This window comes from Melopsittacus undulatus, chromosome Z (assembly GCF_012275295.1).
Source record: "Melopsittacus undulatus isolate bMelUnd1 chromosome Z, bMelUnd1.mat.Z, whole genome shotgun sequence".
Taxonomy (NCBI): domain Eukaryota; kingdom Metazoa; phylum Chordata; class Aves; order Psittaciformes; family Psittaculidae; genus Melopsittacus; species Melopsittacus undulatus.
In genome coordinates, this window is record NC_047557.1 from 38,868,610 (window position 1) to 38,895,880 (window position 27,271).

The following is a 27,271-nucleotide window of genomic DNA, read 5'->3' on the forward strand; positions in this document are numbered from 1 at the left end:
GTTAAGAATTTCTCCTTATGACACAGAAAACTTAAGAGGCATCATAGCTACATTGGACTGTGCTGCCCGGTGATGCGAGAGATGCTTTTCTTTCAACTTCTTTGTCCTCTGTCTGTATTTGGTGATAGTGTATGTTCAGGGATGGGTTAATGGGGCATCTGTGCCTCCTACTATGAGCCTGACTATTCCTCCCTCATGCTCTGTCAAGTGAAGCAGAAAAAGGTTACCAACAGGACAGGGCAGAGGAGGCAGCATCATGCTTGCTCGTGTTTTGATGGATGAAGGTGATTTCAAACAGGATGACTGATAGGAGATACTTATATGGAAAGAGTCTCCAGGATAAAAGACTGAAGACTTTGGTGACACACAGAGGGGTGTAGAGAAGGAAAAGGATGTTTGCCCACTCAGAAGAAACATCCTCTGGTGTTTGGCCTTCTGGGTGTTACAGTGGTCTGCCTGAATTTTTCCCTTCAGCTAAAGGAAGCTTCCCTTCTGCATCTGAGAAAATGATGATACTGTCTCTGCAGAAGAGGAGGGAGACAAAAGAGCTGATCAGAAATATTGTCTCATCTCTTATAACTGGCTCTTCTCTTGTTCCATTTCTCCATAACGGTGTCTGGAGGAAGACTAGAGGGTGTTGGAAACAGGACCTCAACCAAGGTATTCTAGCAAAGAATGCCTCCTGGGGGGCTGCATTATGCAGCAGGCTCAAGAGGGGCTTGTGAGTAACTGCAGCACTGGAAGATGAAGTGAAATGTGAACAGTTGCATATCATTGGTCCATTTGAATGTTTAGACTTGGGGAGCATCTGGAATCCCTATTTCTTCAGGCCCATTCATACAATTATATACAATTTAATTGCTTCATCAACTCGGCACCCACACAATGGCTAGCAAAACCACCTCATTCAAAAGAAAGAGCAGACAGTGTTACAGCTGTCATACATTTATGGAGTAGCATGAGCAAATTAGAAATCAAGTAGTTCAGACCAAAATTAGAATCGGTGTAAAACTCTTATGTGTGCATTTTAACTTCATGATTTTTTGTTAGAAATCAATGAGATCTGTCTTAATGTGAATGTCATTTTTTCTTTCCTTAATTTGAGGAATTAGGAATAATGTTATGCTTTTTCTTAGGAGACAGAACCAAGTTTACTGTTACAAAAACCAAAGAGTCTGCCAGGGATTAATGACAGAAAAATATTTTCTGTATGTTCTACTTTCCAGTTATATATGTGCACCTATAGACTTCTGTGATGTTATGATTTAACTACTTTTGACGTAAATTAGAACTTTATATAGGTGTATTGCTGTTCTTTCAGATTTTCATTAAAACAGCTGGATTTTTATAGCTGTCCTTTACAATTAGTATGATCAATTCATTGCTACAATGGACTGGAATATTACACTAGATACTTCTGTGAAGAAGTTACCACAGTGCTTAGCAGTGTTGTTGAAGAAAACCAAGTAATTTTTCATAGAAATTATTAGGAAAGGAGTAGATACCAAAACAGTGGATGTCCTCTTGTCTGTATTTCACCTTTGGTGCACAGTTCTGGTTTCTCCCAGAAGGAACAATCAAATTAACTAGAAAAGGTTTGGGAAGGGCAGCAAAGATAATAAAAGGTATGGGAGGGAAGACTTGGTAAACCAATACTTGGGGGAAAATATAATGAAGAATGTATTTGAAAACCATGTTTGGCATGAAAAGGATAGATGGGAACTGACCATTGCCTCTGCCAGTAATAAAGATCATTGAAAGTATAAGGAGTCACATTCAGAATATACAAAAGGAACTAATTCACTAACAGTGGGGAGAAGGATGTTCATCAGCATGAAATCAGCAGGCAAGTTTGTGGAGGAAAGCCCATGGAGGCTTACAGAGCGCATAGAAATGACAGTATTCTATAACAGTCCATATTATATATATATATTCCATATATAATATTCTAAAGTTCTATAATATTCTATAAATTCTATAAGCAGAAGTTAGTTGCTAGCTGAGAAACTTAGGAAAAAAGCATTATATAGATTTGACATATTTTTTCTTTTCTCTAGCACCTATTTATGGCACTTCTAAAGAGAAGAAAAGTGGGCTAGGTGAACCCATCATTTGATCAAGTAGGTCTTTCCTACTGGAAAAAGTTTAGTTACTTACGTAAACAACCTTAACCTCACAACAGATTTGGAGAAATCATAAATATTTTCTAAATAAGCATCATGAATGAAGTCAATAGGCTTCATTCTACTGGTCGTATGCCAGTATCCATAAGAAGGAAATAGGAAAACTTTATTCCCTTGCACTTATACCAGTCTTAAGGAGATTTGTAGGAGCCTGGATGTCTACACCAATTCTTCTTGGAATGTCTGTTAAGGTTTCCAGTTAAGTTATCAATAGCATGGATAATAGTGACTGTTCATGTATGCTTGTTCTATATAATGTTTTAAAAATACATAAAGCGTAAATACAAATTGCATGGCAACCTTTGCAGAGATACACAATTTCATTACCTTGCAGTAAGAAAAGTAACAACTATAATGCTTAAAATCCTAAACTATGGAGTGGAAATTTTCTGATTATTTTTCAATTACTCTTTCTTCCAAGTGCAATATAAAAATTACTTCTGGTAAACAATGCTAACATATAAATTCTGTAATATGCTCTAGCAATAATGACTGCCTTCTATGCCCTCCTACTCTGTACTGAATACAACTTGCTTTTCAAGACAATTCAACATTGTTCTTGGAACAACTTTGATGCTGAAGTATTTGGGAAATCAGAAGAAAAACAAACCTGCAGAAGTACAGCTCAAGTGGTTAAAGGCCCAATGACGAGCCTCTAAGATACTAGTAGTAGTAAGTGTCAGAAAATGAAACATTTTGGGACAGCCTAAGGGTCCCTGTCTTAATGTCCAGAGAGCTCAATTCCTAATGTTTTAAGCAAGATATAAAAGTGCTTGTAATGCTTATAATTGGGAAACACTGAAAAAAGGGGTAGAAATTTGGCTTGCACACAACTAGTAATCAGGTTATATAGAAGCACTGTTATCTTTTGTACTAATCTAGCTATATAAGTTTACAGATGGAGGGTCTTTACTTGGAGACAGGGGGATTTGCAAAAGTGCCCATTTGATTGAGGAAAACTAATCTCATAAGCTTGCAATTGCGCTGATGTAGTTTAGTCACCAGATGCTTCTTGAAAATCCTATCTGTGATTTGTTTCAGTAATACTCCATTGCCTGCCCAGCTGTTCTGCCCCACTGCAAGGTAGAGAAAGGCTTTTAACAACACCTTTCTTGCCTCAGTGAAATCTATTTTATAATCTAGTTATTTCTTGGAGATAAAGTTGGAAAGCAGAGGGTGAGTACTGCCTCCAGTTCAGCTCTGCCACTGAAATTGCAGGTTTCTAAAATTGTCACTCCTGGTGCTTCATTTAAAACAATTTTAATTCAGAGGTCAGCACTTAAGCATCCCAGCTACATAACATGTTGAAATCTGCCAGAATTTATGTTCCTGAAAAATTTCTGGTTTTGATTAAGTTTTAATACTAACTCTTCTGTTGTATGAGGAGTCAGTACTGAGCTCATTGCTAACTGCTGTTTGAGAGTATCTCATTAACAGTGAGCTGTGTTGAAAATGTAAGTAATGTGTAGGTTTGTATTGTTATATGTGCAGCACCCACCTCTCCAAAAGCACTGTATTGCAGTTGCATCCTATTGAAAAAAACCCAGCTGTCTCTGCTTATTGGTTGTTTTTTAGTTACTCCTTTATGACACTAGTATGTTATGACACTTTCATTGTCGTAACATTAACACATCTTCAAATAAGCTATGGCAAAGACAGTTGTAATTTCCCATGGCATCCATGGCGTATGCCAGCTCTTCCTAAGTCTCTATCTGTGAAATATCCTTCACAGTGCCACCAGGTGAATATGAATAAATAAATGTTGTTTCTTGTGCTGAAGCATCAGGGTGAAAGATGTGGCTTCAGCCCAGGTTACTTTGCAAGCTGAAACTCGAATCCAGGAACAATCTTTAAAATCTTGTCAAGGCCAAGAACTGAAGTTTCACTTCGAAGTCAGGTTTGGATTTTTACTCGGTTATCTCAGTCATGCGAAATCTTTTTCCTTCCTTCACTCTTTCTCCACCCTCTCAAACAAACCAAATTCCCTTGTGTTAACATGCAATCAGTCTTTTCTTGCTGACTCCCAAATCATATTGTTTGCCTCATTGAGCTGTTTACTAGCTGCTCCCTTGGCACTGCAGTTTTCTCTGCATTTGTTGTTCTCCAGCAACCATCTTTGGTCTGATCCTGTGCTGAAGACATATCACAAGATGTGCACATGGTCTCTGTTGTTCTGAACTGTGTGGTAGAGAAATCTCACAGCTTTGCCAAAAAAGAATGTATATATACATATATATGCAGACAGAATAAGTGTATGTACATACCTCGTATACAATTAACATTAAAAATATGTGTATGTATTTTACACAAAACCACAAGGAACCAAGAAAGAAAAAAAATCTCATGGATTACCCAGACTAGCAGAAGCTTCTCAACATGTGCTATGGTATAAGAAGTTTAGAAGTCAATGCATATGCTGAGTCTTGCCCATCTTAGCCTGTCAGAACTCAAGTACATACAGAATAATTCAGTGTTTGTGTATAGATCAGTGCCAAGTGTGAACAGCATATTTTCCATGCATTACATGCAACCTTATTGGAAAGGAAAGGAGGGCATGTATGCAAATGTAGGAGTAAAGAGGAATTCATCTGAAATTGGGGTGGGGGTAAAAGTGTTTAATATTTGGAAAAATCGTGGAGTATTTGAACACATACATATTTACTATGTAATAAAAAAATTTAAGTGTTATTTATGGGGAAAGGTTATTCTTCAGTGTTGATATCAAGAGGGTGAGGTAAAGAAGTAGTCTCCAAATTTGTAAACATTCAAGTTGAGTTTTAAGTTACTAATTTTCAGTTAAGCTAAAAACAATGCAGTTGCTTGTCTCTGAAAGACAAAGATTTATGTTTATGACTTTCTGAAAAGTTACTTTCACTACAGTACAGCAACTGTGTTGAGAAACAACAAGAAACCCCAGCTTCTCTGGAAAAATGCCATTGTTGATTAATTGCAATATACTTTAACTGTGCATAGATTTCTTGCAGTTACCCAAGAAACACAGTGGCTTCATTCTTTGGAGATTAGCAACCTCTCTTGTGTGCTCAGGTTCTTTCCAGCTTAGTACACTGTTTCTTTTGAAAGATTTGTTTTCCTGGATTGAATTTAAGAACTCAGAGCACCTTATCACACTTTTGCAAGCTCACTCTCTAGGAGGGAAAGAAGAGAAGGGAAAAAAGCTCATCAAGGCTTGTGCCAGTTAAATCCAAGCTCTCAGGGGATTTGTTTTCTTCTGGCATCAGATTAGATGTACAAACCAAGTGATGTTGTGAGACTCAGGTAAGCATCCACCGAACCCTTAATGAGGCTAATCCCACAGCAGCACATTCCAAGCAACTAATAGACACAAGGGCTTCGGTCTCTCTCACATCTCTGCACTGCGGATGGACTGGGAGCCTTGTTCAGGGGGCAGTCACAAATGTGTTACTAGCAATGACCAGCAACAGGGAAATGTGGACAGCAGAGTTTGCTCTGGACAGACTTAAACACCAAGTTTGATGCTCAGGTAAAGAAGAGGGGGAAAAATGTTCTTGGTGGGATTTTGTAGCTAGGTTAATAGAGAGAGAGAGACTTAACCTACAGATCTAAGCTATAAGTAAACTAAATCCTTGTATAAGTATGGCATTTATTTTAGGAATTCATTGTAGGATTTATGTTGTTTTAAGAATTAATGTGAAAGGAGTTTTTATGAAATAAGAAAAGATAAGCTTCTTGCTCCACTATTCTTAAAAATACTTTGCTATATTTTTTCTAAGCATTTTACTACTTCATTAATTCACATTATAAACAAGACTTTGATGCGGGCTGTTTTGTCTTGAATGTGTTGATTTCCACAAGTTATTCTCATTTTGTTATGAAGACTCTAGGACAAGTAACATAATTTCTATACCTCTGAACACTCATTTCAAATTACCTGTGTCACAGAAAGATAATGGCATTGGGCAGTGAAACCGGATGCTTTCTTTTTAGTTTGGAAGGGCAAAGAATTATGAAAAGAATAAATCATGTATTTTGGCATTATGATTCTGTCAGGTAGGAGAGTATATTTTTTGAGACATAAAAGCTGAAAGATCTTTTCTCCTGAGGTGAGCAAAGGTCTTTTTAAATCAGACTATTATTTTTGCAGTACTACATTTGAAAAAGTATGATGAAAATTCAAATGCAAGTTATTATATTTAGTGTAGCTGGGTTTCTTTTCTACTTACAAAGACAGTATGAAAAAGAGTAGGAAAACAAATTTTAAATGTCAGTTTTCTTGGGTTTTGAAAGTGTGCTTGTATACCTAAAGAAAAAAATGTTTTAGTGAAGTACCTGTTATGGCACCTTTTTGTAATGGATCTTGAGGCTTAGAGAAATTGAATTACTGGCCATCTTTAGGAAAGATATATTAGGTCTATGTAGTAAGTAAATTCACCAAAGTAAATTTACTGCAGAAAAATATACAAAATTTATGGAATTTAATCAAGGATATTTTTAGGGAGTCTTGACAACATAAACGATAATCATATGCTATGTGAGTTTTGCAGTAGGAGCTGATTTTGGATATTGTGAAGAAAAATTGTATTCTAAAAACTTTTTATGTTTCCTAGAGAAGATAAAGGATGTTGCAGGCATGTGTTTAGTGTTAAACAACCATGCATATAAAACTGGCATTATTCTAGAAGTGTTCCTTTTTTGTCTGTGTGTATATATATATACAGTTTTGTCTGTGTGTTCCTTTTTTTGTTACTGTGTGTGTATATATACCGTTTACATATATATATACACACACCAAAGGGGATTCATAAATCTGCTGCTTCTTATCAGTGTGTGTTCTTAAGGTAATAAAGAAAGTTTGTAGTCTCTGGGAGCTTGAAGAGGATAAGTTTCAAGAGTAGATGGTGCATGCAGTAAAGTATGTGATTTCAAATGTTAGCACTGCAATACCAGAATAATTGTAACTTCCTTTCTTTCTCTACACACTCAACAAAAAGAAAAGCCTTATTTAGTTTAGCCTAATGTAGTTTAGCTTCAAAAGCTCTGCAGTAAGAGAGTCAAATGAAGTTCATAAGGTTCACTCTGGTTGCCTTGACAGTTCTAGAAAGTTAGGCTATAAAAAGCATTTCTTTGCCTGAAAAGACTACTAAGTTGACAAATTACTAAATGATACACTAGACTTCTGAGGTGATTTGACAGCATAATATAAAATACTGTAAAGATGATGATGATAATGGCTGATGATGATTATTGCCTGCAGTTCTATTTAGTGATTTTAATAGACTTTCCTTTTTCTTGACTGTAAAAGTCATGTTAGGGTGTCTGCCATTCCTATAAAACATGAAGTCTACCAAATATTTCAAATAAAAATACAAATAGAACAAAGATAAAATATTGTTATGTTACAGGAGTGACCACATTATTATGTTCAATGAAAAAGGTAAAATAATAACTTTTTATGTCCTCAGAGTGATAAGTAATGAATGTAGCTAGAAATTCTTATTATGGTATTTCATAATTTGTGCCAAGTTTCTGGGTTTAAATATGAAAAACAGGATGGAGATTCATTTCACAAGGTAACAGTAGATACTTGGTAAGGTAACTTTAGTTGGTAAAGGTAATAAATAGATTACTATCTGACCTTACATAGTAAAAAGTAATATTAGGCAATGTTATAAAGGCATTTTCTTATTTCCTGAGGAAAGATGCTCAGGTTTTCTTTGCATTATCCAAAGCTCATTTCATGTTACTGAACTTTCAGTTAACTTTGTCATAGTTAATATTTTATAGTTCTACTTATGCTGTGCAATTAAACAGGTCATTTTATTATGTAATCTAAAATTTACGTGTTTGAAATTAATTTTTAAATGAAAGTTTCAACTAGTATCCTTATCAAATGAAATAATTGAATTCTATCTGGGGAAATCTTTTAGAGAGCTTGCCAGAATTCGTATTTTATGGAGTGAGAACTATCTAGATAATGAAAAAGAATTCAGTCTCTTTTGTTGTTTCGGGATTTTCTTTTATTTCTTTCCTACCCATCTTTCTTTTAAAAAAGATTTCTTGTGTATCCAAAAATTAAGACTACGTTGAGAAAAATTACTTGATTGCCTGCAAATGTGTGGGGGAAGATATGGAGTGTAGCTTCATCGAACTCAGTTAGTTTCAGAGGTTACATCAGCTGGTCATCTGACTCTTAACATATCAAAGTTTGTTGTGCCTTGTTTCAGAAACTGATCTTTTTTCTTTTTTTCTTTTTTTTTGTATTAACATGTCCACCTGTGAAACTGTTTTCTGGCTCCATGTTAAACAGCACTCTCAGTTCTTTGGTATTATGGTATCAAAAGTTTTATTGTGAGATACTTATTTTCTAGTTTCTAGGATTATTTTTTCTTTTTTTTAATTAGAATTGACTTAGTTTTATCACTAGAAGGGAAACAGATTTATTTAAGTATTTTCAGTGAATAGGTGTGTTTTTTCCATGCAGAAGTCTTCGCAGTTTGAATCAGTTCTTCTCCAGTGATTCCTGCTATGAGCCGATAGATGACAGCAAGCATCAAAGTAATCTGGCTAGTGAATATGAAAACAATTTTAAGAGCTTTTGTTGGGTGCTTAACTCTAGAAGGGAACTGCAGTTCTAATGGAAAATGTTTGCTCTGTACAGAATGTGTACTGCATATCAGCAAAATCTGTGAAGTTTTCTTTTATGTTTGAAGATTCTCTTCAGTTGTACTAGGAAATGTGTTTAATAAGCAAACATTGCTCATGGTGTTTCCTTTTTTTTTAGGCACAGAAATCATGGATAGAAAGAGCATTTTACAAGAGAGAATGTGTTCATATCATACCCAGCACCAAAGACCCCCATAGGTAATTGCATTCTACTTGTATGAAAAATGAGTCAGTTGCAAGAAAATGTCTCTATATATGTATGCATATATATGTATGTGAAGATAAATAGTTTGTAAAGACTTATTTGGTCAGAAGGTGGTAGAATTACATTGGGAGTGATGGATTCCTAGAGACACAGTAGTGTCAGTTCAAAACTTATTTCATCCTAAATTACTAAAAAAAAAAACCCAAAAAAAGAAAAAAACAACAAAGAAATCAAAGCTGGATCAGTATCTATGTTTGATTTCCTTATCTTCTTAGTTCAATATACAGTGTCTTGAGTATTAAATTGGATGCATGACATGCAATACTGTCAAAAGAAAATAATTGCTGTGAACTACCAACTTAAAATGCAACTCCATGCAAAAAATGTTTATTTGGCCTTATGTCAGCTGAAGGCAGTACAAGCATTACCTTCATTTTGTGCATATTTAGAACAGAATGATCTTATTGAAATAAAGAAAAGTCCAAAGTAAACAAGATCATAGAAAGAAAAGGTAGTATGTTGCTTCCATGAGCAGAGAGTTCGTATAGCAAGAAACTGGTCAGCAGAGTTGAAAACTTTTTTGGCTTTTTTTAAAAAGTGGTAGGCCATTTAAGATTGTTTTTCTGTTTGGTTTATATATGCACATGACTGAAGTTTTCTGTTTGTTTAATGTCATAGGTGTTGCTGTGGGCGTCTAATAGGTCAACATGTTGGACTGACTCCAAGCATCTCTGTTATTCAGAATGAGAAAAATGAAAGCAGGCTTACTCGCAATGACATCCAGTCGGAGAAGTGGTCCATCAGCAAGCACACACAGCTCAGCCCAACGGATGCTTTTGGAACCATTGAGTTCCAAGGAGGAGGCCATTCCAATAAAGCCATGGTAACCATGTTTTTCTCTTAAATAATACTGCTAACTCAAAAAAGTCATTCACAAGGAATCAACAGCATTCTTTATTAACTTCATTTTAAAGTACTATTTAGTGTAAGACAGTAACATATGTTTTTATGTATCATGTGCCAAAGAATTGCTGAACAGAATTAACTGCAAAAGCTGGAGTGCAGCCTAAGAGGGGCTACCTTTGTGAAGACTGAAGACATGCTGATGTGCTGCTATCTCAGTTTTCTTCCAATGGTTAGCTTTCCCTCTTTTTCTGAATAATTTTAGAATTCAGCTGTGTTTTTTCCATTGCTGGCTTTGTCTGCAAAACTGATAAATTTGAAATGTACCAAATTTATTTTAATGTTTCTCCAGGCATATATCGGAGGGTAGACCAGTTAGACTTACTGGTTCATCTTTCAGTGAAATAAGAGGCCCAATAAGTGTCTAAGCTAGGAACTGGGAAATCACTATTCTGCCACAGATTTCCTTAGGCAAGCCACTTAATCATAATATAATGCTGTGGAGCTATACCGAAATATATTAATCGGAAGGCATTGCTGCACTAAGGTGGAGAGATGTTTCCAGCACCCACACTAACCCATGCATGTATTTCTTCTATGTGGCATGACATGAAAGGAAGAATCTCTCTGACTTTGTCTTAACTGCAGAACCCTCTCAGATCTGTCATGGTAGCAGATGGATTACAGATAACACAAAACTCAGGTACTATGCTAGCAAGAGCCAAATATTTTTCCCTGGATGGATACATATGTGCTGGAGGTGGAATGATTACTTAAATGGACAGTTTTGTTCACCCAGATGGAAGGCTTGTTTTGATAGAAATCTGAAAACACTTTTGCACCAAGAAATAGATAGAAAATTAGGTCATTTCTCTGAGAGTATCACAGGCACCTTATGTTCTGTTGCTAATCAGTCATCTAAAAATCTGCAAAGCCATTGCTAGAGAGAGACTCTAATGCAGTAAATAACATTTGCTTAGTGTGAATAAATTGACACCTCCCTCAGCACTGAAATGAACCAAACCGTTCCCACTCCTTGTTGGTATCTTCACAAGGAGTGGGAACAAAACAGAATGATTTCACCAAAACTGAGTAATATTCAGAGATATAGTAGCCATCATGCTATTAATCATATATGGATACTTCACATTAAATCTGTCTTTATGAAAAAGGGTAATCACTAGAACTTTTTGAGTCATGTTGAAGATCATTATAAAGCAATAAACGGCTCTCCCCAGACTAAAGTAGTCTTGGGCAGCCAAGAAATGATGAGGGGTTTAGGGAAGTTGTTGGTACCAATTTCTGTAGAGGATTTCTGTTCTTTGTTGGGATTTTGGTGTCCTAGCACAGTGGTGTAAGAGAACAGGAGATGCTCCAAGGTATATGCTGTATGCTCAAAAAAAAATATATACTTGGAGTGAAACTGTGGAGATGAAATTGGAAGTCAACATGAAGGAAAGAAAAATCTTGTCACAGAGTGCAGTCAGGAATGAAACCATGAAGAATTTAGAAAAATAGAAAACAAAAAGTGATTAAAAATTTGAGACTTAGAGATCAATACGGACAAAACACTTATTGCTGGAAAACCCATGAGTCTATTTTGACAGTACTAGAATCAGGAAGATAGTTCCTTCTGTCATCTGTTCTTAGTTGTTAAATTCCACTTGAAAAATTGGAACAGCCAAATTCTTCATTAATTAAGTAAGTCTATAAAAGCTCCAGAACTTCAGTCATCCCTCTAGTGGGAAAAGTGCTTCAAATTAAACAATTCACAAAATATCTCTTTAATTATTATCCTGCTTGGACACTGCCAATGAGAAAAGTATCTCTCGTTTGACAAAAACACAAATAAGGACTTTTGCATAACTAGTAATTGTGCATTTTTTTTTTCAAATGGAAACAAAATAAAGATCTTTTTATACTATGGTGTGTTTGCTACTGAAAACAGTATGAAGGTGTTCTTATGGTCGTATTTCCAGCTCAAAACATTATTTTAGGGTAGATTATAGTCAAAGAGCTGCCTAACTATTTGTTGCAATTTTATCAGCAGAAAGAATGAATCTCCTATTTCTGAATTTACGGGGTACAAGGTCTTCCCACAATATATACAACTTGCCGAATCAAAAGCTTCCTGTGAAAGGCAATAGTTTTCTCAGTCAAAAGAACCAACCAACTTTGCCATCAGAGAAGAGGAAAATGAGCTTTTAAATTATCTTAAAAATTAAGGCTTGGGAAAAAGAATAAGTACATAGTAAATCTTGAGAGCATTCTTTTTCAGGCAGTATATTTTCAAACTCAAAAGCAGAGAAGCAAAGAAGCATGATACATGGATATGTGTATTTGCTAAAAATATGCTACTTGATTATTTTCTTACAATTGGATATCAAATATCACTATAGCATAGGAGCTGATTTTTGCTGACAATCATGGTAGGTTAATATTGTGCCTACTAGGTAATGAAATAACTCTAAAAGCAGCAAGATTTTGTAAGCTGACCTATATTAAGAAAATCCACAGGGGAAGAATTTGGCATAAAATTCACCACCTGTTCCTTAATTTATTTACTGAATTGGATGCCCACACATGAAAATTATTAAGCAAGGGAAACAGAACTGAGTACTATTATCTTGGTCTGCTGAATTAATTCTGAATCAGGTTATAAGGTATCAGGTGGAATTTATTAATGAAAAACTCAGATTTATAATTGGAAAACTGGTAGTTAATAAGATTAGTGTGTGTAAGACTGACAGATAATTCTTTCTTCCATTGGAAGTAACAGAATTTGATTTTAATAATATATGTACAAACTTGATAATATGTATATTTTGCATGTATATTTGCAAGGTACAAGTGCAGTGATATCATATCAGTTGCCACCAGACAGTTAACAATGGTATTTTTGCTGTGAAAATGAAAATCAGATTGAAATTATAATAGAATATGTGGGTTTTGAACAAAACAGAAAAGACAATGCACGTTTACATATTGCCAACAGAACTGACTGTGCTATTAATTTCTTTTCCACAGACACATAAAACAAAAATTTTCAAACAGCATGAATTTTGTTAATACCACTCATTGAAGTAGTTAAAGTATCTTCAGTGGGGCAGCACTAGGCTACTTAAAACATTAATGTGAATAGCTGAGTATGCAGCAGATTATATAGAACTATGTAACCAACATTAGATAACATGGGTAAAGAAGATAGGTTTACCAAGTGGGTCTTTCAGTCTTCATCTAACCACAAATGATCCAGCAACACTTGATTTTAGATCTCTATCAAGCTCTTATTTTCTTTAAAAGAGGTTGATTCCATTAATGTTTCAGAAACATTTAGCAGTTTTTCTGTTTGCATTTACAGATGTTTGCAGCTGTAGAAGAAATTAAATTCAGTGTTAGATGCCTAAGCTTTCTTATGGTACATGACACATGAATGAACATCAATACAATTCCATTGTACATTAAAACTTTCTTAGACTTTCTAATATTCAGATCCTCATAACTTTATGATTTATTAAGGATATTTAGAAATCAGCCATATAAAAAGGTATATTTCTGCTTTAAAAATAATCATCAAAACTGTAAAAAGGAGCTTAAAAGCTATCAGTGCTTTTTAAACAAAAAAAAGACAATACTGTAACTTGCATGAACCATGAAAAAGGCAGCAAATACTGTTTTTCTCATAGTAAATTAATACTTCAAGAACATTTAAGGAATTTTAAAGATGGCATTGGAGGAAAAGGGGAAAGGAACCAGTCCAGTTTCAGTCTAGACAGTTTTTCTGTTGAATTCTGTGAGAATTATATCAGCGTTATTTTTTATGTGAAGGTCATACTTTAAGGGAATCATTCTTTAGCTTGAAGAAGAGTCTGCAGTGTGATGGAATCTTAATTAAAGTACGTGAAATAACCACCCAGCACCTGCATGCTTCAGAATGAAACAAAGGAGCAGCCTTAGACTGCAGATCACAAAATGCTCCCTGAATATATATTCTTTGAAGAAATACAATAAAATTCTGAATGTTTTCTATTTTATTCACTGATACCATCATCTGCAGTCATTGACCATGTACTTTAATGAGACAGCTGTACCTGAGTAACAGAGTACATTCTCTTTACAGCTCAGGAACTTTGACTTTTCCTTAGGGCACTGGAGTCCAACTTGCAAGCATCTGGCTGTTTGGTTGGTGATGGAAACAGTTATGTTTTAGAAAACCAGTGAAAAAAAGTAGAACAACTATTGGCATCAAATGGCACCCTTGCTGACTACTTCTGTTTAGGGATCAAACAGGCATGACAGCTTGAACATGATGATTTATCATTTCAGAGCATTATCCTGATGTGTCAGGTCAGTCTGTAAGTTCTGTGGTTAAAACAGCATTTTTGCTTCCTCTCTTGCCCTGCTCTGCTGACATATAACAACTAAAGTCCTGCATCCTAGCCGTGCACCCCTCCCATAAAGAAGGGTTTGAATCATTTGTCATTAGAACTGATCATTTCTACAGCTGACAAATACACCTGACATGGAATTTCAGGATAACAGAGCTGTTGTTTAGCTTAAATTTACATTTACATATTAAATCTGCCTCTGGAGGCTGTAGTAAAAGAAATCAGGTACTGCAGAAATACTCATTAATATTCTAAACAAAAACTGAAAAGGCCAGACATTCTGCCATAAGATTGAAAAAATTAATTTTTAATATGGATAAAAACAGTGTTAGAAGTGATTCTTTTTAATTTAATGCATACTATGAAAGCGATGACAAAAGAATTATTTTGTACTTACTAGTTAACATATTAAGTAACAGCAAAAGAGTCACCCCAAGCATACCAAACTGAAAATAGACTGCGTAAGACAAAAAAATGGATCAGACAGTCATAAAAATTGAGGTTTATGCACAGGAGGAAAATTATATTTGATGCCATTGCCCTTCTAAAACAGTAAAGTTTATCCATGATGATTTAAATTTTATTTTCCATGAAAAGAACTCTCAGATTTATTTTTGCTAAAATTTACTCTTTATAAAGTAAATTAAGTCTTATGAGCTTAGAGGGGGATTGCCTGCAGTATAAAGTAAAAGGAGTTGTTTGCAATTAAAGATGGCTATATTTCAAATAAATGTAAGAAAATAGTTCTAACTTTGTGATTCACTGTATAGATTTTAGTTATTGAAATCCAGATGTCTTAGTAGATAATAAAATTAATACATAGGCTTAAGAAGGTAGGGTCAGGGAAGTCACACATTCTGGGGTATAAAATGGTGCTAACAAAAAGAAACACTGGCTGGATTAGATAATACACATCTGATGCCATTTGTGCCTTCATCTTAATACCATCCTGGATGATGCAGTACCCTCTGTTTTCATCAAATTTGTATGGCCACTCTTAATATGATTTCACTTTAGTTATCTTCTTTAAATTCACAGTCTGTCTTCACCATGAAACAGAGTAAGTTACCCATGATCCCAAAATGTAATTCACATAGTTTGACCAGCAAAGGTTTTATGTAGGCCCCCTGAAGGATGTTGTCTAGCTATTAATGCCCGCAACAATAACTAGGGATTGCCCTTTGCAACCTCAGCTCTTCCTAAGGGCAGAGCAATACGAGTAAGAATCAGTCTCCAGACAACTCTGCTAATGTGTTAAAACTTTGACAACCCTCCAGTCCTAACCAAAATAGTTACCTTCGCCATCTGGTCAGTGGGATAAGGTGCCATGCAAGGTTTTTCTCAACTTCCACACAGAAAATTGAATGGATAACTACTGAGGATGCAGTTCATGTGTATATGAGCTCAAGGTTACAGTATGGTCTTGTCAGACCTGAGTATTGTATGTTCTTTGTCCATTAGCTGTTATAAACTAGCCTGGGTGCTGCAGAGGACATTACTGATTCACTGTAATATGCATTCTGATTCACATACTGATTCACATTGAATATGCATTCCCAAATTCTTGCTCAGCTTTCAGTCTGGCTGTGCCCCCCTTGCTTCTCTGTGACGGTTTGCCCAAACAGGCTTCTGCTTCCAGAAATGTTAAGAACAGGCATCAGCAGTGCAACAAACCATTCTTGCGAAGAAACCTATCAGCAATTTCTTCTGGAAAAGTCAAGTACTTATTCCTTACCCAACTAGAAAGGAGTCCACTTTACTGTCATATGATTTACTAAAAAATAACAATCGCTTGGCAAGAAATAGATACTGATGATGTTAAAGAGGGACAAAATTATTACGTAATATATATGGATATTAAGCTATCATAAGCTAGAACTAGGGATTTCTCTGACTGAAAGCAAAGATGCCTGTGTGTCATGGGTTCAGCCGTGGCAGTCATTTTTCTCCTTCTTGTAGCTGGTGCAGTGCTGTGTTTTAACTTCTGGGCTGGGAGCAGTTGTTTGGTGGTGGGCATGTTTTGAGGGTGTTTTTGTTCAAGGCCTTTTCTGAGCACGTGCTCTGCTGGGGAGGAGGGGAGACCGGGAGGAAGGAGAGACAGGACACCTGACCCAGGCTAGCCAATGAGGTATTCCATACCATAGCACGTGATGCCCAGGATGCAACTGGGGGAGAGAGCTAGAAGGGTGGAGCTCTAGAGGAAAATGGAGGAGGGAGCACGCGGTGCTCGGCCGGGCAGGGTGGAGTGAGTTATGGGTTGGTGGCTGGTGAGGTGTTGTATTCTTTTAACTTGTTATTGGCTTTATCATTATTATTTGTAGTGGTAATGGCAGTAGTGATTCTGTGTTATGCCTTAGCTATTAAACCGTTCTTATCTCAATCCGTGGGGGCTACATTCTTTGGATTCTCCTTCCTAACTCTCCGGGAGTTGGGGGACTTGGTTTAAACCACAACACTGTGTTATCTGCCTGGTGGCTGTGCTCACAATCCGTCAAGCGAAGGACTGCTGAAGTAACTCTATATGCATTGATTAAATCAGAAGCTTGACAGATTTTTGTTCAATTAAAAGAGTCCTTCCAGATCTTAACAGCTATAGAATTTTACTCTCCTATGGCCCATATCTGCTATGTAACTAAAATTCAAAAAAGTATCATCTATTCTGTCACAGGCTTTGTGAAACCGTACATCAGCAACAGAAAGAGCAGGAGAAAGAGCCCAGATAGGCTTGTCCTGAAGACAGGTATATGTGACACACCAATGTTATAGAAATTTTGAAGACAATTGTAGTCCATGAGATCACACAGATGGGTGTTATCTACCTTGGGGAAAATGCTACAGTTGTACAGAGAAAAACCAAGAGCTGCAAACGTGTAAATGTGTTCCATAGCATTTTCTGGTCCTGTACCTTGTTAGGCAAATTCATGAATCTGTACAAACCACTCTTAAATCGTTCATTTGACAAGTACCTGTTCAGAAGTCTTGCTCAGTTAAAATTTACCTTTGCTTGAACAACCAAGTTTTTTTTTCTGCTATTTCGTACCTTTGTAGAGTTTGACCTTAATTTGAAAATAAGACACAAGTGAATGCACAGTTGTGACTCTTGACTGCCCAGGTCATCTTTGGTCAATAACTTAAATTTTTGCTCCAGCTTTTAGATCCATAAGTTAAAGACATCTTTCAAGCATTGCTAAGCATATCGAAACAGTCAATGACTAAATAAAGAAAAACTGTCCAGAATATGAATTGCAGGTATTCCATAATTCCTAGTTACCTATTTTCATAACTTTTGAAAAATCATGAAGTTAGCAATTAGTTAGTGCTTCTGTCATAAAGGTTGCCTTTTTTCAGTCATCCATTTGCATACATCATGTGTATAACCAGTCTTTCTTTCTTTCTCTTTCACTACTGCCCTTATTCCTGCAGTATGTACGTGTGTCTTTTGACACAAAGCCTGACCTTCTTCTGCATCTGATGACCAAAGAGTGGCAACTTGAGCTTCCTAAACTTCTCATCTCTGTGCACGGAGGCCTTCAGAATTTTGAGCTTCAGCCAAAACTCAAGCAAGTTTTTGGGAAAGGCCTCATTAAGGCTGCTATGACAACTGGAGCGTGGATATTCACTGGAGGAGTAAACACAGGTAACAGCAACATTGAAATGAAAGCAGAGTGGCTTCTAGGAGTTCATCACAGAAAAAAATCAGGACTGATGAGATAAGAAGCCATTCTGTGTTTTATTTTATTAGTGTTGGCTGTACTATGTGCAAACAAGAAAAATATCAAGTTCATACTAGCCTTAGAACTGACAGAGAATAAAAGGTTTGCTAAAGCATGAAAAACACTGGGGAGCTGAAAATAAAGCCTCCTGTAAGGCAATTATATTAGCATATTGCCAATGAAGATTTTACAACAGTAAGATACAGGGAGGAACTACTAATGAGAAACTGAAGTTGAACTCTTACTACGTAAGGTGGAAAACACTCATACAGAAAAGACCTCTATTTTATCTTATAAAATTACCTGAAACATGAAAAGAAGAAAGATTCTTTGTTGTGGATGTGGTAGAAAACTTTATTGTGAATAAGTATCACTATTTTTTTTTCCTTTCTTGTAGACAGCTTGACCTATTTTATTTTATTGTTTTTCTATTGCCCCTGCAGCAGGAACAATAACTTCACCATTTGTACTCAAAGAACATCTGTAACATCCCAGATGGGTGTCCTAGTGACCCAAGATAGCAGCTGGCCCAGCTCTGCTGGGAGAAAGCATGAAGGTTTTGGGGAAAAACTGCAAAATATGGTTCCCCAGATAGAAAAGGTTGAGCAGTGGCTTCCCATTTACCCTCCCTGGAAGAGGCAGGAAGAAGGACAGATTCAGGGAAAAGTCAAACAGTTCTGCTAGAGATAAATCCAAAAAGTTTTGAGCTGGGACAGGTATTTGAAGATTCTTATGTTATTCTCATTTGCTGCAGTAACAAAGCTATCATTTATTAATTTACTAACAGCACAGACTGTATCTTCTTATTGTCTATGGAAAATATTGTAATCACTCTATCAGGCATTAAATTTAGTGCAGTTTAGGTCAGCTCCTCCATATTTGAATATGAATGCTTGATAGGAGTCTTGGGCTTGTTAGTTTCCGAAGCACGTCAAATTTAAAACTTGTTCTGGTTCAGCTGTAACAGTTGTTTTTCTCCTTCTTAGTAGCTGGTGCAGTGCTGTGTTTTGACTTTAGTCTGGCAACAACACTGATAACACACTGATGTTTTAGTTGTTGCTAAGTAGCTCCTACCCTGGTCAAGGACTTTCAAGTCTCTCACACTCTCTTGAGGGGCTCAAGAAGCTGGAAGGAAGCAGGGACAGTTCACCTGACCCAAAGTAGCCAAACAGGTATTCCATACCACAGCACATTATGCCCAGTATATAAACTTGGGGGATTACCGGGAAGGCCCAGATCGCTCTTGGGTTGGGCTGGGTATCAGTCAGTGGGTGTTGAGCAACTGTATTTTGCATCACTTGTGTTTAGTGTGGATATTTTTCCCTTTTTAGTTTTATATTCTCTCCCCTTGTTATTTTCCTTATCGTTATTATTATTGGTGGTAATAGTAGTAGTTTTGTATTATGTTTTAGTTATTGGGCTGGTTTTAGCTCAGCCTGTGGGACTGACATGCTTTTGATTCTCCTCCCCACCCAGGGAGGAGCAGGGGGGAAAAAGGGGGAAGTGAGTGGCTGCGTGGTTCTGATATGCCAGCTGGGCTTAAACCATGACAAAACTATATTCAGTTTTATCACAGTACCAGTATAAATAGGAGAAAAAAGGCTTCTGGAGTATCACATATATAGAATACCCCCCCCCCCCCATCTCTGCAGAACAAGGAAGAAAATCAGGTTAAATGTTGACTTGTATACTATGGTGTTAATAGTTACGTTAGTTGACATCGTAGTGTACTGAAGATGGCAGATATAAATTTTAAGTTAAAAACAGATTAGAAAACTGTAGATAATACTGTACACTTATTGCAGTGGATTAGCATAGGAACTGTAGAAATCAAACTACAGAAATCTTGTAAACAAGGGCTGACTGTAACATGCATTTGGCAAATGCACATCTGCTTCAGACCATTTCTCATATCATCGTAGTTGCAAAGGACAAAACAATACAAATGAACCAAGGAAGTCCACATAATTACTGCTGAAAAGGATTTTTTTTTCCTGTAATCAAAAATTACCTAAATAAAACAATAAAGCTGAAGTTACTGAGTGTCATTTTAAGAACATATAGTTCCAGAAGCAGTTCTGCATCACCAGTGATATCTCATTGCTGGTTTTGATTTCTGGAGGATAGCAATTTATTGCTCTGGGGCTAGGTTTTCAAACTCTGTAGGTGAAAATGAAGTAGTTTATCTCTATGTGAAATCTCACAAATTGGCAAGTTCTGAGTACAGTTTTTTCTGTTGATGATGAATTTTTAAATCAGATTTCTCTTAAGGAAAAGTATAATTAAAAAAATTCTGAAATACTGCTGTTGGACTGAGAATCAGTGATGTGACAGAAATGGTGCATACATGGCTATAGCCATGACTGTTCAATAACTTAAATTGTTCTGAATATTCATGTCAGGCAGAAAGCTGATTATTCCAAGCTGCAGAATGTTTTTGGAGTCAAGAGAGATTTCAGGTTGCTGGATCATAGATTAATTCATACTCGATTGCAGGTACAGGTTTGGTTGGGATTTTTTTCTTATTTTTCCACCACAAGAAGGAAATCAGACTCCTGGACTTAAAGGTTTAGTTGTGGAGTTTTTTCTTACATGGTTCATTTACAGTGCAGAAAAACTACAGCTGAAAACACATCCATTGTGTTACTGTTGTTAATTACAATCTAGTCATCTTTAAAGTGTGGACTCCAAACTAGAAGCAAACACACAACTGAGTTACAGATAACATCCACAGCCAATCCACAGGTTTGTTTCAGTGCAACCACATCACAAAAACAGTTATTGATACACAGGTAAAAAAAAGTATTATATGAAAAGGATGGGGGAACGGCACGTGTCCACTGCAAAAAGATGCCACTGAAGCAGTGACAAAGCTGTCCTAAAGCATACAAGAACCATTATCAGAAATCACTTGGAAAAGAGCTGGCAGAGTCATTCTTTCTGTGCTAATTTTTGGTTTCTCACTGATCCTCAGGGGGCTTCTAAAACTCTGCTGGAAGCTATGTGAGGTGACTGAGTTTGTTTGGAAAGAATGGTAGACTAGCTCACCACAGGGTGGTGTAATGATGTTTTCACATTTACATCCCTTAGTCAGACAGAAGGGAACATTTATGTGCCATACTTTTTTTTTTTTTTTTTTTACAGGGGAATGGAGGGTGTAATTCTTGTGCTTCTTTCTGTGCTTGGGAAGGATGCAAATGCTTACATGTGCATATACATTTGTGAAGACAAGTGCAGATATATCAGTTACAGTCAGCTGTCAACATTTGCATTCCTGTTTCTAGAGCTCTGTAATTTTTTCTTGCTACTTTAGTATTTTTTAGAGTAGGTAAAATAGACTTACAATATTACAGTAATAATAATCAACAGGAGTATATTCGTGGCTTTCCTTAATTGTAAGTGTATGCATAGGTGTTTCCTAAAAAAGAATTCTGTACTAAATCCATACCACAGTGAACAAAAAGGATGTAATTATGGATTTTTGCTTTACGCTGTTTCTTCCCCAGGAGTCATTCGGCATGTTGGAGATGCGCTGAAAGATCATGCCTCAAAATCTAGAGGGAAGATCTGCACCATTGGTATAGCTCCCTGGGGGATTGTGGAAAATCAAGAGGATCTGATTGGCAAAGATGTAAGACCTATATGGACATAGATCACCTCCAATCTGTATAAGTCTTCCAGTTGTTTTTCCTCTTCTCTCTGTCCCTCACTTAGTTTTGCATAGAATTACGTCTGCAGCAAAAAATCAGTACATACACAGGCTTTCCATTATGTATTTTGACATAGGAACGGTAAAAAAAATCCCACAATGTGCAGTTGTTAGAACTAAATTATAAAGAAAGTTTGTTTAAAAGTTCATTGAAAATACATTGAAGTTTCATTCTTAGAATGCTATGACCCTGAAAAGTGCTTAAGAAAACACTGATTGCAAAGCTTAAAGTCTGATTAATTTTGAAACAGTACCAGAATGTGTTCTTTTTTAAACCTATATGGTCACTCAGAAAGATTAACCTCTCCTATTTTAAGTACATATGCAGTTTACTTATGCTGGTTATGTATTACCTAAAGCTTCTCTGAGCCCTCTTTTTTAACCCTCATTCACCTCTAGTTCATTCACAAACAACCTGCCTGAGAACCAGTGGGGTAACTTTGAGTGGAGAAGAGACATAGGCTTCATTCTGCATAATGAATGTTTTTCATGTCTACATTACACTACAACATTCTTCTCTGGATGTTCAACCATTAGCAAGCTTGGAAGGGGAAGAACATTCAATTATCAGTTAGGTCAGAAGGAATTACAGTGAGTATGAAGAAATTGATCCAACTGGAATTCATTGCAATTCACTGTTAAAGTACAGCCATTAGAGGCAATTGTATTAGCAGGAGGTTTTCTACCCTTAATACTACCAGTGCTTGTATAATAGGATTACCAATATATACAGACAGGACTTTGCAGCAACAATTCTGAGTCACTAATAAACTCATCTAAGATGCAGTGCAAAAAAATGACCAGCAGAAATAGCTAACCACAAATATGAGGTGTGTCTTGTTATGTAAGTATAATGTACACATCCATTTCAAATAAGCAGTCTTTGCCAACTGAGTTCTGGAAGCTTTGCAGGAAGAAAGAAGGCAAGAAAGTACATCAAATTAGTTGTGAATTTGGGGACTTTTTAATTTCTCCATTAGTTATTTCCACCTGTTCCAAAGCTACCAGCTTCTGTTCACAGCTAGTCACCACCTGTTAAAGGACCTCTCTTACAGAAATAAATTAATTAAAATCATTTTCTCAGCTGTTCCACCCAAATTGAACAGCCTCTTTCCCCACCCCCACCCCCCAAATTCTGGTTTCATTAAGAGACTTTTTCCTTTAAATATCCTTCCAATTTAACAGGAAGCCAAGAAGTTGAATGCAAACTTGATCATCAAACAGAAAGTGGCAAAAGTTTAAAAAAAGCATAAAGAAAACAAGTTTGGATAAAGTCTTCCATTAAGGCAGCCACAATTATATCAGTAGGATTACAATTACAGGTTCATCTCTAAATAGTTCTGAAATGCATCTGTGATAGACAAAATTGAAGTTTTTTCACCAAGCCTCCTGGACCCAATTATTTTCATAAACTGATTGATCAATAGCATGATGTAATGCTGAAGCACTTCTGGTTTTATTCATCTTTAATGCACATGTAATGATACTGTTTATGCTTACCAATATTAAATTCCACCTTCCATTTTATAGCCTCCTCAGGCTGCTTTATGAAAACTTTCTTTAACTCTTCATAGTCTGTAGCTTTTCACACTCTTATTAACCTGGAATCTCTTACAACTCTGTTGAACAGAATGTGATGCAGCTTGAGGTAGACTACCTGTATCTCTAAATCTTCATAGTAACAGTTTCTGCAAAAATTGATTTTTCCTCCTTAATGTTTTCTCTCCCTTCCCCTCAGTTTTCCCCAGACACTAATACCTCAAAAGACTTTCCCTCTTATCCTGTGTGTGCATTTTCTTCAGAAACATTTGGTGAGGAAGCTTTTTGAAAGCTTTTTAAAAATCAAAGTGTACTGTATTGACTGGCTCATTAGAGGTGAATGCTGTGAAATGAACCAAGAAGGAGAAATATAAATAGTACCAAAGCATGTAAAATGAATCATCATTAAGCAAGAAACAAAGACCACAAAGGATTATGCAGGGTGAGGGGAAAAGTCAACCAATAGTAAAAGGCTTGTCAAACTCCAGCATCAGTGTGGCTTTATGCCTATATGCACTACGTCTAGTTAAATTATGATCAAAAGTGAAGAGTTGTCAAAACATACCCTTCCAGCATCAGACATATACAGAAAATTGTCTTAGTCATGGGATTTGGAGGGGGGGGAGAAAAAAACAGGGGGGGTTATTGCCATTGCACATGACCCAGTGCATGTTTCCTCTTTGCACCTTGTGGCAAGTCAGGCATGCCCAGCAGAGCTGAGCTTCCACTAATGCACCAGCCCTTGCCTTGCCTGTATGGATTTTGAAGTCATAGCTGAGGAGTTTTATTACATTTACCAGTCTATCTGAATCAGTCAGGCCTTGGGAATCCTAAGGGCTTTCCTCAGAGCCATAAAGAGATCTGGCCAAGCTAAGCAAAATATTACTGTTGTCTGCCATTTGTTACATTATGATGGTTAAAGATCCCTAAAGAGACCCATCTTACTCCTCTACTGTAAAAGCAATATAGCAGAAAATAGTGCTCCTCTCAACACACTTAGATTCTAATTTAAAAACAAAGCACACAAGGGAAAAGTAGTTAGTTACCTTACTTCCAATTTGCTGATAGAAGAACTAAGAAAGTAAGGTAGCTTGCTCAGTCTTGTAGAAAACTTGGATTATAAACAAGTTTCTCCTAACATACACAGCCATTCTTCCTTTTAAAAAAGCGCGCTTTGGGAGTCTTCATAGAAGGCACATCTTTCTTTTCAGTGTCTGTTTAGTCCTCAAGTAATCAGTAAGTATAGATTACTTATATATAATATAATATTATATATACATATGTACATATATATATTATTGTCACTGGATTTGCTGTTCCCAATTTTGACTTGATTTTGGTAGCTACTTTTCAATTCCTTCCAGAAAGATGTTATTCTTTAAAAATAAATCAAATTGCTGGGGAAAAAAATATAAAATAAAAAATAGATTACAAATAATCATAAATAGTTCACAGGTTTTTTTCACTATACCTTTTACCCAATGTCAAAGTATCAGTGCCCCCTTACAGGCTGGGTCAGGAAATAATTACAGTAAGGAAAGCTGTGACGAAAAGAAATTCAGCTCTCTCATTGCAGACTACAAGGTAGGAAGCATGCCTGGGGCAAAGCTGAGGACTAGCATATTTGTAGCATACACAGGGAATTTGGACCATCATGCTTCCAGGATCCTCTAAATTAAACCAAGAACCACTCTATTCCCTGGTGTACCCCAGAACAGTAAGGCTGTGAAGAAGGCTTAATTTGAACAGCTTCCCTGCTTCAAAGCATGGCTGCTGTCACATTCATTAGCCTATATTTAGAGGGGTTATCTTAAACACAAATGCTTCCTTTCAACTCTGCAGAGAAGCATGCCAGGGGACATTATTCCCTCTTCTCAATGCAGAAGGAGGATGAGAGCATATTAAAGTCAAAGTTTTCCCAACCTTTAAACTTACCTGTAAATTGTAAGGAATTGAAAAGAATAAAGGAATGGGAACTGCAAGAGTGAGAAATTGAAAATCTGCTGAGTGTTGTGGAAAAGCAATTCACCTCAAGGAAACAGCATCAAAGCCTGGGATTTTCTTGCCTTCCTGAAGATTTTGCTTATCCTTTAATCAGGAAAACAGTTTGACAGTGTGGCTTGTGAAATTTATTATTTAAAGAAATGTATTTCAGCTGTTGTGCATGCTGTTAACAGTTCAATTTAAAAGAATTGTATTTTCATTTTCACATCTGTAACCTTTATTATGATTCACCTTGTAGCTAAACAGCAGACACAGAACCAAAGCATAGCCTTCTAGTCTGCCCTGCAGCAGCTTTTCTGAGTCAGTGTGTGGAGCCTTTGGTGCTGCAGCTACAAAGAGCTGCAGATCAAGCTGTCAGCATTACAAAGTTTTGAGCTGTGGCTCTTAGGCACAAACCAGAAGCTGTCAGTAGGATCACATACACAGCAGCTTGTAATCATACAGTGAATGAGCAACTCAAGTCATTCCTCTTCTGTTAGATCGCACTGGCCTCTGCCCACTATATTATTGAGAGATGATGCAGGTATTAGTTCAAAACATCTGTAATTGTTTTAGTTTGATTTTATTTGATTTTTAGGCATGTGTGAGACTATTTTTTCTTTCTGACTGTGGCATGGGATACATGATTTCTGCATCTTCAGAAGCTAGTTAATGAATGTGTTCCAGCTACATATCAATATTTGCTAAGCTATATATGCCTGCAAAATAAATATTTTATGAATGGGGCACCAAAAGAAACAGGATAAAAGAAACTTGAGCCAAGACTATCACCTGTTCTCACAGTGGAGTGCACTACCTTGCTGTTGCCCATCTGCCTCTTGATCTTTTCAGAGCTATTTCCTCCTTTTGCAGGACTTACAGAGTACTTACCCTCTGTGTGACAGTTCATAACAGCAAAAGAAGTCTGTGGGTTTCCCCTTGACGTTCAAGAGTTGACCAGAGTGCTTCAAGCATTCATAAGCGATAATAATAAATTACTAGCACATATTATTTATAAAGAATTGTGTCTCAATTAAGAAAAAGGGAGAGAGGCTTAGGAACAAGTTGATAAGTTGATATATTTCTGTCTGCAAGCATTTTTGTAAAAACTTAAGTGTATACTTGTGCATTAAAAAGCACAAGATTTTGTTAGATTTGCAAAATGAACCATGCCAGAGCTGTGAAGAAAATTCCTTGCAGATGAAGTACAGCCCCGCTGAGTTTTGGGACAAGTCAATTCAGGATTTCTTCAGCTGGGACTTTATTCTACAAATTTTCAGGGGTTATGTCTTTCTGAAAAGACAAGACATACATAAACAATGCATTTCTTGCAAATGTCTTTGAATAATCAGCCAGGATCCCTCGACATGGTGCAAGTGCTTTTGTGACATCAATGCAGTTAGTCTTTCTTATGTCATGGGATACCCGCTATAATAGCTAACAGCCAAATGAGGTGCAATGCTAATATTTTGCCTGTCTAGAGGCAACAATGTACTGTTAGTAAAAGAGTTTCTCATGATGAAAACAAAGGAAGTGTAGCAAATTTTCTGTTGTACGAAACTTTCTAAAGCTATTGTGAATACCAGCAACTGCCTTTGTACTATACCATTCTTAAATGGGCCAGTAGTTTTTTCCAAGGAAATTGAAAATGTGGTATGATATTGCGTGTACACCTCTCCAAGAGTTTCCAAGACACCTGGGCTAGAACAGGCGACATGGTGCTTGATAGAGTTTGTGAAGGAAGAATCAAAGATTTCAGTCAGATGAGATGAGGACTTATGGCAACACTACTGAAAGACAGGATGTACAATGTGCATATAGTTACACAGACCTTTGGAGGACTGACTGTTAGCCTGACTCGACACTGAAACAGTGGTCATCGATGGCACTGAAACAGATTTCTATGGAAAACCCTTTAAGTAGTGTCTGTGTCTAAAAAGCCAGTGTTTACAGGATGTGGCCACACTGGTCTAAGAACTAAGGTTATTTTCTACTTTACACACAGA

General features: G+C 36.5%; 1 protein-coding gene across 1 annotated transcript in view; it reads left to right on the top strand.

The window, feature by feature from the left end:
• TRPM3 (transient receptor potential cation channel subfamily M member 3) overlaps positions 1–27,271 on the top strand; it is a 385,189-nt gene that overhangs the window by 246,451 nt on the left and 111,467 nt on the right. The window contains exons 2-5 of the mRNA XM_005154951.2: positions 8,944–9,023; positions 9,709–9,913; positions 17,745–17,958; positions 21,541–21,665. Coding sequence (XP_005155008.1) covers positions 8,944–9,023; positions 9,709–9,913; positions 17,745–17,958; positions 21,541–21,665 — 624 coding nt within the window. The remainder of the gene's footprint in view (positions 1–8,943; positions 9,024–9,708; positions 9,914–17,744; positions 17,959–21,540; positions 21,666–27,271) is intronic.